The sequence below is a fragment of the Acinonyx jubatus genome, chromosome B4 (genome assembly GCF_027475565.1).
Source record: "Acinonyx jubatus isolate Ajub_Pintada_27869175 chromosome B4, VMU_Ajub_asm_v1.0, whole genome shotgun sequence".
In the NCBI taxonomy this organism is placed as follows: Eukaryota; Metazoa; Chordata; class Mammalia; order Carnivora; family Felidae; genus Acinonyx; species Acinonyx jubatus.
Window position 1 is genome coordinate 50,815,415 of NC_069387.1, and position 17,589 is coordinate 50,833,003.

Genomic DNA, 17,589 nt, shown 5'->3' on the forward strand with positions numbered 1-17,589 from the left:
GTTATAAAGTATAAAGGGGAAATTAGAACAGAACAGGAACATTCTACATGTTTCACAGATCTTAAAATATCTTGCGGAATGTGAATGATTATCTAGCATAGCAGTAAGTGTATGGTACACTCAGTAAGTCATAGCTATGGTTATCTGTAACATCCTCTCGCTTGATATTCATAACATGATGAAAACTCGATTTGTAAATGAAGACATTGAGACCTTGATGTCAAACATTTCGACCAGGGTCCAGCTACTAGTTTTCAAGTCCAAAACTGCCAGATTCCTAAACTCATACCGACCCCACTAAGTTATGCCGTTGGTCCCTTCCTCCCACACCCACAGAGTTTTCCTGTTCTCACTTATTTTGAACTCTCCTTTTCATTATCCTGCCTCCTTGCTCCCCTTACCACCAGTACTAGACACATTTTGGTTTCCATGTTCTTGTTCTTCCACTGAAGTCACGCTAAATACGCTAAATACACTTCAGAATTATTTACTATGCCCTCAGGGCAAATAACATATGGTGAGTGCTTGTATACAAGTTAACAGATATTAATTACCCTAAACAAGGTTTTTTTCTGTTTGATGCGATAATTTAAAGCCTACAAATTCAGTATTTGTCAGAAGGCAATGAAGACCTGGCTCATGTCTATAAGTAAAAAGTATCATAAAGTTAAATGGAAAGAGCTGTGAATTTTGGTTCTGTTTACGTGAAGACAGAATATTCATATTAAATCATTTGGTGAAAAAGTCTCAAAGAATATAATCATCTGCATACTTCTCTAGCATTACCCACTAATTAGTCATTGCGCGGTAAGAATAGAGTGTTTATTTTTTTCTTTATTTTTTAAGTTTTTATTTAAACTCCACTTAGTTAACATACAGAGTAATATTAGTTTCTGGCGTATAATATTCAACACTTCTATACATCACCCAGTGCTCATCACAACAAATAAGAGTGCTTTTTTTTTTTTAACAATGTTATGGATACAGTAAAGCAATTAAAATAGATCTATATTATCTATGATGTATAATGATTACATGTTTATAAAACTTGAGTTACTTTTAAGGAAATAACTTTTGCCTAATGAAGCACAGGGTGTAACCTCTAGAGTTCAAATGTTTGTATATTAAGCAGAAAGGCAATTAATTCTTAAAGTCATTTTTTGAGAATTTCAACTTGCCAAATACCAGGGAGGCTCAATTCTGTCTGGAACTGTTTTCTCCAGTTAACTAATGCAAAATAGCAAGAAACAGCTGTTCCTTTTTGTGTATTTGATGGATCTTTCTCAGCTATAATTCATTAGTGTTCAATAGGTACCAGGCTTTGTTGTAAGGCTTACATTCATTATCTCACTTATTCTCCCCACAGTGCTAAAAGGCAAATATTATTATCACCATTATTATTATGCAAATGAAAAAACATATAGGTGACCATAAATGCATACAAATTATTATGTCATAGAAATCTGTATCTTTAGAGCTTATTTATATGATTCACAGAGTTCTTAAGCCAGACTTTTGCAAAGCCCTAATAGTTAGGTTTATTCCATTTTTCTATTTCACAAAGAGTCACACTTTAAGGGCCCCTTCATCTATTTTCTCTGTAAAATAAATGAGTTTATCTGCTGAAAGTATTGTGGAGAGGAAAATGGAAGATAGTTTAAACAGTTCAAAATAGCCACTGTGGAGAAAAAGAAAAGGAGCTTACTCTATAGTCCTGGAAAGATAAGAGTTCAGGAGGAGATGTGGCTCACAGAGTCTATGCTGGGCATCCCATTGCTGGTAATGAAGAATAATTAATGTAATAGCGTTTTGAGATTTTTAAGGCAGCGCTTAAACTCCTTTACTATCTCAGGGGAATTCAATAAGTGAAATGGAATAATCTGAATCAGCAGTCCTAAGAAACTGAAAAGATAATATTCTGTTTGGAATGAGAATAGGATTCTAGAAGAGGAGGTAGCCAGGAGCTGTCACATGAAGTAGGGTAGACTGGATTAACCTGTTGTATCACATCTCATGTCCCTTGATTGAATTGTTTATTTGATAAGGAAATCATTGTTCAGAACAGCTAAAAGATGGCTCTTGAATGGAACTTCATCAATAACTTCATGGGTTCATAAATGGTAGACAAATGCAATGTGATGGACCAGAAACCATATCCATATACACTGAGGAGACCTCCCAACTGACTGAAAGGGTTTCCCCCTCAAGTTGTTTCCCCTGCTTCTTTTTTGTACATATAGAGAACACTTTATTTCTATCTTGTAGCTTGGCTATAAAAAGCAAGCAAGTTTGTAGTAGCATATGAAATTCCTTTTCTAAATATGTTCTGAGGAGTTTCCCTGGCAACCATGTTGGGTTTATACACAGGTCTCCCCTCCCTTTATGATGGGTAACTAATTTCTTGATAGTACTACACTTCTGAAGTTTCTTTACTACTGTAGGCACCCAGTGGTAATGCCCATGATTTACTTCCTGGAAATTATAACACACAGTTGAACAGATCCCTTTTTAGAAACTAGTTATATGACTAGCAAGTGAAAAAGAGCAAGACACAAAACTGTACATACAGCATAATTACAGCTCAGTTCTTAAAAAGTAATTATATATAGAAAACAAAATAAACATCAAAATATTAACTGTAATTATCTCCCAATGGTAGAAATATAGATTTTCCTTTTTTTGTTTCATCCATATTTTATTTAATAAGCATGTGTTTTCATAATTAAAAATTAAACAATTTTAAATAAGTTAAAGTTAGCATAGAATTAATTCTTCCCATGTAGAAGGAAATATTGTTGTACTGCACTAAATTAACACAAGGAAATCATGGAGATTGGCCTGCTCTCCTCATTAGTCTTCAACAAAGAAAGATAATGTTCAAGGTCCCATGTGGCACAATAAATTCAAGGACAGTTAAAAGGTGATGTATTTAAATTTCCTCCTAGAGAATAATTTACAGTCATATTAAATTTGGGATGGACAATTATTAATGGAATCAGAATAAATTCTAAGCTTCTTAGAGAAATATTCTGTCATTAAACTCCATTATGTTAAGAGAACCTTTAGCTTTCCAGGATTACAGTTAGAAATGAAAGATCCTACATTAACATATCTATTGCAAGCTAAATGATATTAACGGCTAAATATTTTTATTAAAAGCAATATTTTTTAAAAAGTGCATTTAAGCATATCTGATTTATATTTTCATTATTCCCTTTTCAGGTGGTGTATGATGAAGTCACAGAGCTCCAAGGACATGTTTTAATGCTTATTGTGAAAAGCAAAAGCATATTTGTGGGAGCAATTAACATCCAACTTTATACTGTCCCACTCAATGAAGAAAAATGGTATCCACTAGGAAACTGTATAATTTGACCATTTCTATCAATGAATGCATTATTCAGTAACTACCTATATCTTTTTCCACTTCTGGGCCTCTTTGTCACTAGAGCAGGACGTTTCTGTTGTCAAAGGTAGCATAGTGTATCAAGGACACACAAAAGAAAGACATCAGAATTAGTCTGTTAGAGTTATATATTCTCTACTTGTGTTTCATTGTTTTCTTAGAATCTTTTCTCCTTAACAAAGTGCCAATTTATTGTGTAAAATAAAAGAACACCTAATTTTAATATATCTTTTAAATCAAACACATGCTCACATTTTTTAATTGTGTGCCTACTGTTAAAAGCAACACTCTGACTGTAGTTTCCAAGAAATACGGCCATAAATCTCACCAATTAATTTAAGATCTAAGTATATCTGTAACAGATTTTTAACTTTGAAGTAAATATACATACCTGCATACTGACTTATAATCCTATTTATCAAATTATTTATGGAATTAGTAAGCTCCAGCAGAATGATGTATTATTTTCTATCAGAAAAACAAAGGACAAATGCCTGAAATTCTTAAATCAATTTTTGGAAGAAACTTCTTTGCAGTTTCTTGCCTTTTTCTATGCCAATCAATTAATCATCATTGGATTTCACCCAACCAAAGGCATGATCACATTTTTAAATTTCATTATCCCTTAACTCCATGATGTCAAACTCTGAAACTCTCCCCTCTGATCAAAACCTCTTCTCTTTGCACATCAAGAATTTCTCTTACTTCTGAAGCTACTTGTGTACTCATCATGACTTGAGTAGACAATCCTACAGATTTCTACCTACAAAGTAGGTACAACTCAAAGCACTATGCTACATTCTTTAAGAGAACAAAATAGGAGTTTGGTTTTTTTTTATCCTTGCCATTTAAATTACTTAAAAAAGTTAAATTCTTGCTTTTTTTTTCAATGCTTCACTGTGAACGAATAAAAAAGTAATTTAAGCTCTTAGATATGGTCATCTACATAACCATGTAAACACATAAAGGACTGCAAAATTTATTCATTGAAAACATTTGAGTGCCAGCCTAAAGCAGGCAGAAAGTCAATGCAGATGACCGCACTTAAAGGAAAAGTGACTCTGACACAACAGCAGGGCATAAGCAACACATGTAGGATACTCTCCTGAAGTGCCAGGTTCTGGTGAACAGGGACTGCACTGCAGGGAAGTCCAGGATTTCTTCAATGTAAAGTCACTTTCAAGAGCAGAAAACATAGTTGACCTTCTTAACACAGAGAAACAGACACAGAAAGGCAGGCAAAATGAGAAGACAAAGAAATTTATCGCAAATAAAAGAATAGGACTAGGCTATAGCCAGAGATCTAAGCAAAATAGCTATAAGTAACATGCCTGATAGAGAATTTAAAGCAATTATAATGAGGATACTTACTGGACTTGAGAAAAAAGTGGAACACATGAGTGAGACCCTTAACACAGAGATAAGAAATAACATGGTAGAGATAAAGTGCTCAATAAACAAAATGAAACATGCTTGATGGAATGAACAGGACCTAGTGACCTAGAAGATAGAATAATGGAAAGTAATCAAGCTAAACAAAAGACAGAAAAGATTATGCAAAATAAGAATAGGCTTAGGGAACTCAGTGACACCACCAATGTAAAAACATTCAAATTATAGAAATCCCAGAAGAAGACAGAGAGAGGGGAGCAGAAATTTATTTGAATAAATGATAGCTGAAAACTTTCTTAATCTAGGGAAGGAAACAGATATCCATATCCAGGATGCACAGAGAACTCTCAAAATCAACAAAAGCAGACCCACATCAAGACACATTTGTAATTAAAGTGGCAAAAAATAGTGATAAAATTTTTAAAGCAACAAGACAAAGGAAGACCGTAACTTACAAGGGAAAATCCAAAAAGCTAGCAGGAGATTTTTTCAAAAGAAACTTTGTAAACTAGAAAGGAGTGGCATGATATATTCAAAGAGCTGAAGGGGAAAAATCTGCAGCCAAAAATATTTTCTCCAACAAGGTTACTATTCAGAATAGAAGAAGAGATAGCTTCCTAGACAAACAAAAGCTAAAGAAGCTCGTGACCACTAAACCAGCCCTACAAGGAATATTAAAGGAGACTCTGAGTAGGAGACCAACAGTGACAGTATCAAGGTAGGAAACACAAAAGCAGTAAAAATGAATATTTCTGTAAAAATTCAGTCATGAAACTCACAAAACAAAAGGATATAAAATATAACAACATATGCCTAAAGCATGGGGAGAAAAGGAGTAAAGAATGGGTTCAAACTTAAACAACCATCTACTTAATATAGACAGCTATGTACAGAAGAGGCTATATACAAACCTAATGGCAACCATATATCAAAAACTACTAATAAATGTGCAAGAATAAACAGAAATAAATCCAAATATAAAATTAAAGAAAATAAGCAAACCATGAAAGAGAGGAAGACAAGAAAAGATCAGAGAAAATCTTCAGAAATGACCATAAAACAAATAATAAAATGACAAAACTATATATCTATCAATAATTACTTTGAATGTAAATGAACTAAACACTCCAATAAAAAGACATAGGGTGACAAAATGGATAAAAAAAAAACAAGATCCACCTATATGTTGCCTATAAGAAATCATTTTAGATATAAACACACCTGTGGATTGAAAGTGAGGGGATGGATATACATCTATCATGCAAATGGAGATCAAAATAAAGCCAGAGTAGCAATACTTATATAAGACAAAATAGACTTTAAAATAAAGACTGTAACAAGAGACAAAGAAGGACAGTATATAATGATAAAGGGGACAATTTAACAAGAAGATATAATAATTGTAAATATATGTGCAACCAATTGAGGAGCATCCAAATATATAAAATAATTAATAACAAACATAAAGGAACTAATACATAATAATAGAATAATAGGAGAGGACTTTAACACCTAACATCAACAGACAGATCATCTAAATAGAAATACAACAAGGAAACAATGGCTTTGAATGACACACTGGAATATAACGATTTAACAGATATATGCAGAACATTCCATCCTCAAACAGCAGAACATACATTCAAGTGCATGTGTAATAGTCTCCAAAATAGATCACATAAAAATATAAAATAAGCTTCAACAAATTCAAGAAGATTGAAATCATACCATGCATCTTTTCTGACAACAATGCTATGAAACTAGAAGTCAACTACACGAAAAAAATCTGAAAAACCACAAATATGTGGAGATTAAATACTACTAAACAATAAATGGGTCAACCAGGAAATTTAAAAAAGAAATAAAAAACTATATGGAAACAAATGAAAATGAAAACACAATGATCAAAAACCTTTGGGACGCAGCAAAAGTGGTACTAAGAGAGAAGTTTATAGCAATGCAGGCCTACCTCAAGAAGCAAAAAAAATCTCAAATAAACAACCTAACCTTACACCTAAAAGAACTACAAAAATAACAACAAACAAAACCTAAAATCAGAAGAAAAAAATAATAAAAATTAGAGCAGAAATAAAGGATTTAGAAGCAAAAAAAAAAAATAGGTCAATGAAACCAGCTGCTGCTTCTTTGAAAAAAAATCAATAAAATTGATAAACTTATGAAAGTTGAGAAAGGACTCAAGTAAATGAAATCACAAATGAGAGAGAAATAACTACCAACACCACAGAAATACAAACAACTATAAGAGAATATTATGAAAAACATTATGCCAACAAATTTGTCAACCTAGAAGAAATGAATAAATTCCTAGAAACATATACACTACCCAAATTGAAACAGGAAGAAATAGAGAATTTGAACAGATTGATAACCAGCAAAGTAATTAAACCAGTAATCAAAAAAACTCCCAATAAACAAAAATTCAGGATTAGATGGCTTCAAGGGGAATTCTACCAAATGTTTAAAGAAGAGTTAATACCTATTCTTCTCAAACTGTTACAAAAAATATAAATGGAAGGAACACTTTCAAATTCATTCTATGAGGCCAGCATTACCCTGATTCCAAAACCAGATAAAGATGCCACTAAAAAAGAGAACTACAGGCCAATATCCCTTATGAACATAGATGCAAAAATCCTCAACAAAATACTAGCAAACTAAATCCAACAATACATTTTTAAAAATCACTTGGCATGATCAAGTGAGATTTATTCCTGGGTTGCAAGGGTGGTTTAATATTCACAAATCATTAACGTGATATATCACATCAATAAGAGAAAGTTTAAGAACCACATGATCATTTCAATAGATGCAGATAAAGCATTTGACAAAGAATAACATCACTCATAATAAAAATTCTCAATAAAGTAGGTTCAGAGGGAACATACCTCAACATAATAAAGGCCATTTATGAAAAACCCACAACTGACACCATCTTCAATGAGGAAAACCTGAGAGCTTTTCCTCTAATGTCAGGAACAAGACAAGGATGCCCACTCTTACCACTTTTACTCAACACAGTACTGGAAGCCCTAGCCACAGTAATCAGACAACAAAAAGAAATACAAGACATTCAAATCAGTAATGATGAAGTAAACCTTTCACTCTTTGCAGATGACATGATACTCTATGTAAAAAACCCAAAGACTACACCAAAAAAACTTCTAGAACTGGTAAATAAATTCAGTAAAGTTGCAGGATACAAAATCAATGTACGGAAATCTGATGCATTTCTACATGCCAATAATAAAGCAGCAGAAAGAGAAATCAAGGAATCAATCCCATTTACAATTGCACCAAAAACCATGAAATACCTAGGAATAAACCTGATAAAAGAGGTAAAAGACCTGTACTCTGAAAACTATAAAACACTGATAAAAGAAATGGAAGAAGACACAAAGAAATGGAAAGACATTCCATGCTCATGTACTAGAAGAACAAACATTGTTAAAATGTCTATAGTACCCAAAGCAATCTACATATTTAATACAACCGCTATCAAAAATACCACCAACATTCTTCACAGCGCTAGAAGAAACAATCCTAAAATTTGGATGGTACCACAAAAGACCTCAAACAGCCAAAGTAATCTTGAAAAGGAAAAACAAAGCTAAAGGCATCACAATTCCAGACTTCAAGTTATATTACAAAGCTGTAGTCACCAACACAATATGGTACTGGCAAAAAAGTAGAAACATGGATCAATAGAACAGAATAGCAAACCCAGAAATGAATGCACAACTATATGGTCAATTTATCTTCAGCAAAGCAGGAAAGAATATCTAATGGGAAAAGGACAGTCTCTTCAGCAAATAGTGTTGGAAAAACTGGACAACAACATGCAAAAGAAAGAAACTGGACCACTTTAATACACCATACACAAAAATAAACTAAAAATGGATTGAAGACCTAAATGTGAGACCTGAAACCATAAAAATCCTAGAAAAAAACTCAGGCAGTAATCTCTTTGACATCAGTCATGACAGCTTCTTACTAGATATGTCTCCTGAGGCAAGGGAGACAGAAGCAAGAACAAACTATTGGGATTATATCAAAATAAAAAGCTTCTGCACAGTGAAGGAAAGAATCAACAAAACTAAAAAGCAACCTACAGAATGGGGGAAGATATTTGCAAATGACATATCCAATAAAGGGTTACTATCCAAAATATATAAAAAACTTATAAAACTCAACACCCAAAAAAACAAATAATCCAATTAAAAATTGGGCAAAAGTCATGAATTTCTCTAAAGAAAACATACAGATGGGCAACAGACACATGGAAAGATGTTCATCACTTATCATCAGGGAAATACAAATCAAAACTGCAATATCACCTCATACCTGTCAGAATAGCTAAAGTCAACAGCATAAAAACAACAGGTGTTTTTGGAGAAAAAGGAGCACTCATTCACTGTTGGTGGGAATGCAATCTGGTGTAGTCACTGTGGAAAACAGTATTTTTTTTGTGGAGATTCCTCAAAAAGTTAAAAATAGAACTACCCTAAGATCCAGCAATTGACTCCTGGGTATTTACCCAAAGAATACAAAAACACTAATCCAAAGGGATACAGCACCTCTAGATTTACAGCAGCATTATTTACAATAGCCAAGATATGGAAGCAGCCAAAGTGCTCACCAACTGATGATTGGATAAAGGAGATGTAACACATATATAATGGAATCATACATGTGTTACGTATGTAATACACATAATATACACATGTGTATGTATGTATATACACATGTGTATGTATATTATCCAGCCATAAAAAAGAATGAAATCTTGCCATTTACAATGACATGGATGGAATTGGAGAGTATAATGCTAAGCTAAATTAAGTCAGTCAGTGAAAGACAAAATTCTACATGATTTCACTCATATGTGGAATTTAAGAAAGAAAACAAACAGGAAAAAGGGTGGAAAAAGAGAGAGAGAGAAATAAAGAAACAGGCTCAATTATAGAGAAGAAAATGGTTACCAGAGAGGAGAGGATTGGGAATGGGTTAAATAGGTGATGGGGATTAAGTAGAACCCTGTCATGATGAGCATTGCATGATTTATGGAAGTGTTGAATCACTATACTGTACACCTGAAACAAATATAATACTGTATATTAATAACTGGAATTAAAATAAAAACTAAAAGAAGAAAATATTTGAGTGCCTGGTATGGGTTGATGTGATCCCATTCAAAATTTCACTCATATGTGGAATTGGATAAACACAACAGATGAACAGGGGAAGGGAAGGAAAAATAAGATAAAAACAGGGATGGAGGCAAACCATAAGAGACTCTTAAATACAGAGAACTGAGGGTTGCTGGAGGAGAGGTGGGTGGGGGGATGGGTTAAATGGGTGATGGGAATTAAGGAGGGCACTTTTCAGGATGAGAACTGGATGTCATATGTAAGAGATGAATCACTGGGTTCTACTCCTGAAGCCAAGACTATACTGTATGTTAACTAACGTGAATTTAAAAAATAAATAAATAGAATTTTTTAAAAAACAAAACAAAACAATAAAATATATGATCATCCAAGTCAAGTAAGCTATCAGGGCTGCTGGGCAATTACTCCATATGTTCCAGGTCCCTTCACTCTCTGTTTCTGCTAGACAATGCTTATAAGCTCTTCTCTCTGCTGAAACCCTAGCACCTTCTACCCTAAATGCCCTCTTCAAGTTGATGTTTCCTACTTCACTTAGAAATAGGAATCAGTGAGGGGCGCCTGGGTGGCTCAGTCAGTTGAGAGTCCAACTCTTGGTTTCGACTCTGGTCATGATCTCAAGGTTCAGTGGTTTAAGCTCCAAACAGTGCAGCGCCTGCTTGGGATTCTATCTCTCTTCCTCTCCCTTTGTGCCTCTCTCTCTCTCTCTGTCAAAATAAATAAATATACTTTTAAAAAAGATATTGGAATCGGTCAAAAGACCTCTGCAGATTCCACCACAGCATCTACCCACCTAGCAGATCCTATATTTCACCTTCTGACCTATTACCATAGGAGAATTATCCACACTTCTACACAAAATCAACCTCTCAACTTGTACATTTGATCCCAACCCCTCTTATGTACTCACAAACATTACTGGAATTCCCTTCTGTTCAAAAGCTTCATTTCTTTATTTGCTACTGGGGATAATTCTCTTCAGCATACAATCATGATGTTACATGGTTACATGATGTTACAACCATAATAAAAAACTTAACAGGATCCTCCTTCCTCTTTTAAATATTTACCTATTGCCCTGTTCCTCTTTGTAGCAAAACTCTTCAGACCAGTTGTCCCTACTCCGTGTCCAGTTTCTCTGCTTGCATTCTTTTCTCAGATTCTTTCCAAGGAGCTATTTGCCCCTAACACTTCACCATAACTACTTTGGTCAAGATCTCTACTGACTCATACAGCTAAATTCAAAGGTCAATTTTCAGCTCCAATCTGACCTAACCTATCAGCAGTATTTGACACAATCAGTAACTCCATCTTCCTCAGTACTCATGCTTTACTTGGCTTCCAGGACACCCAACACCCTCTTGTGCTTTCCTTCTGTAACATTGGTGACTCCTCAGTTTTCTGTGCAGGACCATCATCTCCATAAGCTCCCATGTTGGAGTGTCCTGGGGCTCACTCCTGGGTCCTATTCTCCATCAACCTTCACTCTCTAAAAATCATATCTATTCTCGTGGCTTTAAATACCTGTTTGCTGATGATCCCCAGTTTTATAACTCCAGCCCAGATCCCCCTCCCAAATTCTAGAGTTCCATATCCAACTGCCTACTATTAAATATCTCAAACTCAGCATATCCCAAATGAGACACTTGATCTTTTCCCCTCAAACCTGTTTAAAGAGCAAAACCCTTGAAGTAATCCTTGCTAGCTTCCCCCTCTTTTTCTTAATGTAATTCAGTCTATCAGAAATTCCTATTGCCTCTACCTTAAAACATAGCCCAAAGCCAACTGCTTTTCACTTTCCATCTGTTACCACTCTGCTTCAAGGTACTACTGTCATCTTTATCCCAGATTACTACACTCACCTTCTTCTAAATAGTCTCTTTGTTTCTATGCTTACCTTGTCCCCTTTATAGTCTATTCTCAACACAGCAGCTAAAGGGATCATGTCATTCTTCTGCTCAAAACTCTCCAGGAACTGCTAATCTCGGAGTAAAAGCCCCAAACTTTAAAATAACCTAAAAGGCCTTTGTGTTCTTCCCATTAGCTACCTCTGATTTTAACTCCCATGACATCCTCCTATGCTCATAGCACTCAAGCACTGGCCTCCTTTCTGTTTCCTGAGCACTCCAGGCATGCTTCCACCCTGAATCTTTATCAGAAAGCTCCTTCTTTCCAAAAGGTGCTTTGGTCCCATAAATCCACTTGCCTGACCCTCTCACCTCTTTCAAGTCTCGATCAAATGTTCCCAGCTCTGTCAGGCCTACACTGACAGCTCTTTGTAATATTGGAACCTGCCCTATCCCCAGATAAACACTAGATCCTTCCCCCTCTGCTCTACTTTTTTTTCTTGTGCACTTATCATCTTTGAACATTCTATACAGTTTACTCCTTTGAACATTCTATACAATTTACTTCTTTTGTTTATTATTTTATGTTTTGTCTCCTTTCACTAAACAATAAACCCCAGGACTGTAAAGAAGTTTTGTTCACTGACAACGCAACCTTAGACCCCCACAAAGGAAGTCCTTGCCCTGGGGCCCTCACCATAGAGAATCTTGCTTCCTCCAGTTATGAGCATTAGTCACCCCCAGAACCCTCTTTCTAGACCACATTCCAGGACAGGGATCCCAGAACTCCCTGCCTGAACAGCCTTTGCAGGCCTCTTACAGAGGCACATTCATCTACAGTGAGACTGCATCTTCAGTGTGAGAAATGCGCAGGCCCTAGTGGTGGCCTAAGGGAGGTTGCCCGCAGGGTTATATGGATGCAGAATGTGTCAGCTACAGTGTCCACAGATGTGCAGAAGGCAGCCACAGCAGATCAAGGCAGGAAGAAAAAGTGGGGCATACAGAGGGCTCCGGAGGGGAGCCAGCCCTTTTCAGGCTACTGTAATCTGACAACAATCTTCAAGAAGTCCAAGAATTCTAAATTAAAACCTACCTTTCCAGGTGTTTATGAAGATGCATTTGTCGCAATAGGAGAACAAAGCATATTATTTTTAACAGCGTGTTAATTTTATTTATAACTTTTAAGTTTAGGCAGATGGTATGCAGTTTTTATGGACTGAATCATGTCTCCCCAAAATTCACATGTTGAATTTCTAACCCCCACCTCAGAATGTGGCTTTATTTGGAATAGGGCCATTGCAGATATATTAGTTAAGATGAGGTCACACTAGAGTAGGGTAGGCCCCTAATCCAATATGACACGTGTCTTTATAAAAGAGGGAAATTTAGACATAGACTCATACACAGAAACACCACATGAACATGAAGGTAGAGACTGGGATGATGCATCCACAAACCAAGGAACACCAAAGATTGCCAGCAAACTCCCCAAAGCTAGGAGAGAGGCATAGAACAGATGGTCAAAAGGAACCCACCCTACTGACCTCTTAACTTCAGATTTCTAGTCCCCAGAACTGTGAGACAAAAAAAACAAAAAAACAAAAAACAAAAAAAGCTGTTGTTTAAGTCACTCATTTTCTGGTACTTTGTTACAACAGCCCTAGCTAACTAATACATTGGGTCTTCATTTGTTTTTCTGTTTCAGCTCCACAAATACCTGGTGCATAGTTGATGCCAAGTTAGTATTTGTGAATTAATGCCTAAATAAATGACCGAATGACACCAGTAAACAAGAAAAGCAAGGTCTCTAATATTAATTTTCATTCATATGTTTTAAAGTTCCTTTAGTCTTTTTTACAAATGTACTTTATTTGTTCCCTACAAGAAGTCTAATGAGATGGGGAAGGAAGGATGATTATATCTTTAGAGGGAAATAACATTCAAAAGTCTCATTGTAGCATAATCTTTCCATTCAAATGAAATTTTAAATGGAATGTTTGTGCATGTGTGTGTATGTGAGAGAGTGACAGACACAGAGAGGTAATTTTTTAATGTATATTTATTATGAGGGGGTGCAGAGAGAGTGGGGGACAGAGAATCTGAAGTGGGCTCAGCACTGACAGCAGAGAGCCCAACGCAAGGCTTGAACTCACAAACCATGAGATCATGACTTGAGCCGAAGTCCGACGCTTAACCAACTGAGCCACTTAGGTGCCCCACAGGCAGGTATTTTTAAGGTAAGTGGACATGAGGGACCTGAAGCATTGGACAATTGGCCACCCCTCAACCCCCCTCAAACTGTCCATTCTGATCTTAAAAATTCCTGAGAAACTTCCACAGAAAAGGAAGACATGTCAAAAAAACACAGGCTAAAAGAAACTGAGGATCACAGATATAACATGGCTACCTATAACAATTAAGTGGCCGTGATAGCAGAGACCCACTTCCAGCAAACTTAGCTCAAGGTCAGGACTTGATTCCCAGAGGGAATAGATTATTGAGAAGGTCCCACTATGTACATATTATCCAGGCCCAAAGGAATGACTTGATAGCATATGGGAGAAATGTTAGTGACTAAAGCAGTTGCTCAGTGATTTCAGGTCTTATATTGCAACACAACTGTCACAAATGAAGATATATTTTATTTCCTAGCACAGGAGCTTGTATGCTCTGAAAACATTTTAGTTGAACTGATTAAATCTAATGAAAGCTTTTTCTTTAGAAAGAATGCTGGGGCCTACATAGCATAAACACAGGAGTTTCAGTGGACCAAGACACCCCGCTTAGACTTTGGGCTTTGGTAAGTGTGGGCCATGCGAATTTATTAATCTTGGTAGTTTGCAACGGCTTATATTGCACCACATGATGGGTTTTTATCATTAAAGGGATGTAGCATTAAACCTTAGGCATTCATGAATACAGGCCACAGAAGATTTAGTCCCTGGAACAAAATAGACTATAAGGAAAGACAACCTTTTTTATTTTCTTGAATAAGCTTTTCTAAGCGTTAGGTGATAAAAGAACATCAGCTGTTTTCTTTAATGGATTTCTTAGCCAGATCTCTAACTACTAGGCCAGAAATTTGAACAGTGGCTGGATTGAAAATGCACTACAAATTTTAGTGGAATTGTAGCTTAAAAATCTTATCTCCAGACACGAATACGCTTGCCTACTATCTCAGCTTCCCCAAATTGTATTCTGTGTGTGTGTGTGTGTGTGTGTGTGTGTGTGTGTGTGTGTGGTGCCCTTAGGGTGGCCGAGCAATGGAAGAGACAATACCAAACTTAAATTCATGGGGCACACTCATTGGACCTCCGTGACTTCAAAAATACAGTCTCCAGTAGGCTCTGCATCTGATAATTGAAGAAAGTCTAGTTATTAGAGCTCAGAGGTTCAAACCATGGCTGTAATCATAAAAGGGATGTCGATTTTATTAATATTTAAATCAAAAGGACTAGGACTCTTTTTATAAAGAGAAAATGCTCTCTTCCTAGGCTGAGGTCAAAAAATAACTGAGTGAGATTATTAAATGCCCCAAAATTGAGAAAGCCATTTAAAGGTCTGTGCCTGACAGCCTTTGGCTCTGAGATTCTGATTTACCCCAGGATCCAGGAAGAAACTGAAGTAGATTCAACAGGTGCCTTATTTCTTACCATCAAAACAAGGGTAATAGAAGGAAAATAAAATAGAAGGTTTCAAACTGAGAAGTAATGAGAAAGATATTTCCTTAAAAAAAACATTGGGGTCTTAAGGCATAGGCTGGGCAGATATGAAGGAGAAATGAGATGCTAAGAGCCAGGAGAAAGAACTGCAAAGTTAAAAAAGTGATAATGCTCAAGTCTAACTTCTCTGAAGGAAGGTGATGGAGAAGGGCAATATATTTCAGTTGTTACCAGTTCAGAAAGGAAGACTGGTACCTAAAAAAATCAATCAGATAAAAAAAAGGAAACGCCTTGGCGAGCAGATATAATGACATCCTAGAGAGAACTAAGTTCAGAAATTTTTAAAAAGATCCCTCTTAAAACAGCATCATTTTGTAAGAACCAGCAAACCATCCCTTAAAAACTAGGACAGAGCAATAAAGTGGTTAAGGAAATCTGGTCAGATTTGAGAGGGAAACCCCAGGAAGAGAGAGGTAAATGACTCCAAGAATTATTGTGTGACATGCAGAGGAATAGAATTATTGCCAAAGGGGGTGGCATATTTGGAGAACATATTTGGAAAATTTATGGAAAGAAAAAGAAAAGAAAATCAAGCAAAGGGAAAACTTACTAAAAGGATGCCAGACAAGATGATTACAGGTTAAGACTTGACCTAGAATAGATGTTGGTCTAATAGAAGTTGAGTAGGTGGGACTGTCCTACTCCAGAGGGTCAAGACAGTCAAGACTTGAAAGTGTTGTGTGACAAACGTGGAAACTCACCGACTTCATCTTTGTCAAGGCAAAGCTCTGAGAGTAGAAAGTTAGAAAAACAAATGTCTGGGCCAGAGAGCAAAGGAAAAGGAAAAAAGGCACTCAGATCCAAGAAACAACATTGTGCCCATATGAGCTAGAGAAGTAAAGAAGCCAAAATAAGAAGTTGAATACAAAGTTGCAAAACCAGCTGTAACTATCTGAGAAGCATAAGAATATGGAAATAATAAAAGGAAAAAAATATTAAAGATTTTAAATGTAGGAAATTCTGTTCAACACTTGTAAAATTTAAACCTGAGAAAACAAAGTGTTTTCAAGATCAGGTGGCAAAAGCATTAATCATCACTATTGACTTCTATTGTTCACAAACATCAACCACAGCTTCAGGGAAAGGATCTACCACCAGGGATCCTTCAGCTGAAACAAAGAAACAAACGTGGTGATGGGAGTGAAGATATTCCCCCACAAGATTGCCATGGGGCAACTCAGGGATAGGATGTTGAAAAGCACTTACTATTGGATTTAGGTTTGTGTTAGATGGTTTGTGGGGGGTGAAGATATTCCCTAGGACAAGAAGCCAACTTGAAGAGCTCCCAATGACCAAGGCTGGGAGAAGTAGGACAATTAGCGTTAGATCGTATCCCAAAGTATAAAATAGTTATGCGTGAGTCCATATTGGTAAGAATAACAACATGAATAAATAAATGGGGGAAAAGACACAAATATCTCATAAAGAATTCCAAAGAATTTATGCAGATATTCTGCCTTCTAGAAAATAAAACAGAACTACCCATTCTTTAGCTGTGGGTTGCACATAGTAACTTCCTCTGAAAGAATATGATACGGAAAGAGGGTGGGGATGGGTAATAGCTTTACAGTGGAGACACCTGACAAACACCAACTCAATCAGGTAATGTAGGTCAATCTCAACAGTGAAAAATCATGTTGATGGTATGTACCTTTGATAAGATTTGATGAAAATTACCTCTGAGGTCTTCCTTCCAAAACCTCACAGTCTCAGTCTAACCACGAGAAAAAAAAACATCAGTCAAACCCAATTGACAGACATTTCACCAAATACTTGACTAGTAATTCTCAAAACTGTCAAGTTCATCAAAAACAAAAAAATGTCTGAGAAACTGTCACAGCCAAGAGGAGGCTCAGAAGACATGACCTGTAATGTTATGTGTATCCTAGATGGGATCCTGGAACAGAAAAATGACATTACGTAAAAGCTAAGGAAATTTGAATAAAGTATGGACTTTCATTAATAATAGTGTATCAATATTGGCTCATTAATTGTAACAAATATAATACATTAATATAAGATGTTAATAATATTGG

The 17,589-nt window shown here is 35.9% G+C and overlaps 2 protein-coding genes across 12 annotated transcripts in view; one reads left to right on the forward strand and one right to left on the reverse strand.

The window, feature by feature from the left end:
- The window catches only part of PIK3C2G (phosphatidylinositol-4-phosphate 3-kinase catalytic subunit type 2 gamma), a 331,821-nt gene extending 321,849 nt beyond the window's left edge, over positions 1-9,972 (forward strand). For all 4 annotated transcript variants that reach the window (XM_053225894.1, XM_015074667.3, XM_027035648.2 and 1 more), the window contains one exon: positions 3,223-9,972. In XM_053225894.1, the coding sequence (XP_053081869.1) occupies positions 3,223-3,375 (153 nt within the window). In that variant the 3' untranslated portion in view covers positions 3,376-9,972. The remainder of the gene's footprint in view (positions 1-3,222) is intronic.
- Positions 1-17,589, reverse strand: part of PLCZ1 (phospholipase C zeta 1) — a 147,469-nt gene that overhangs the window by 66,175 nt on the left and 63,705 nt on the right. The window lies entirely within an intron of this gene.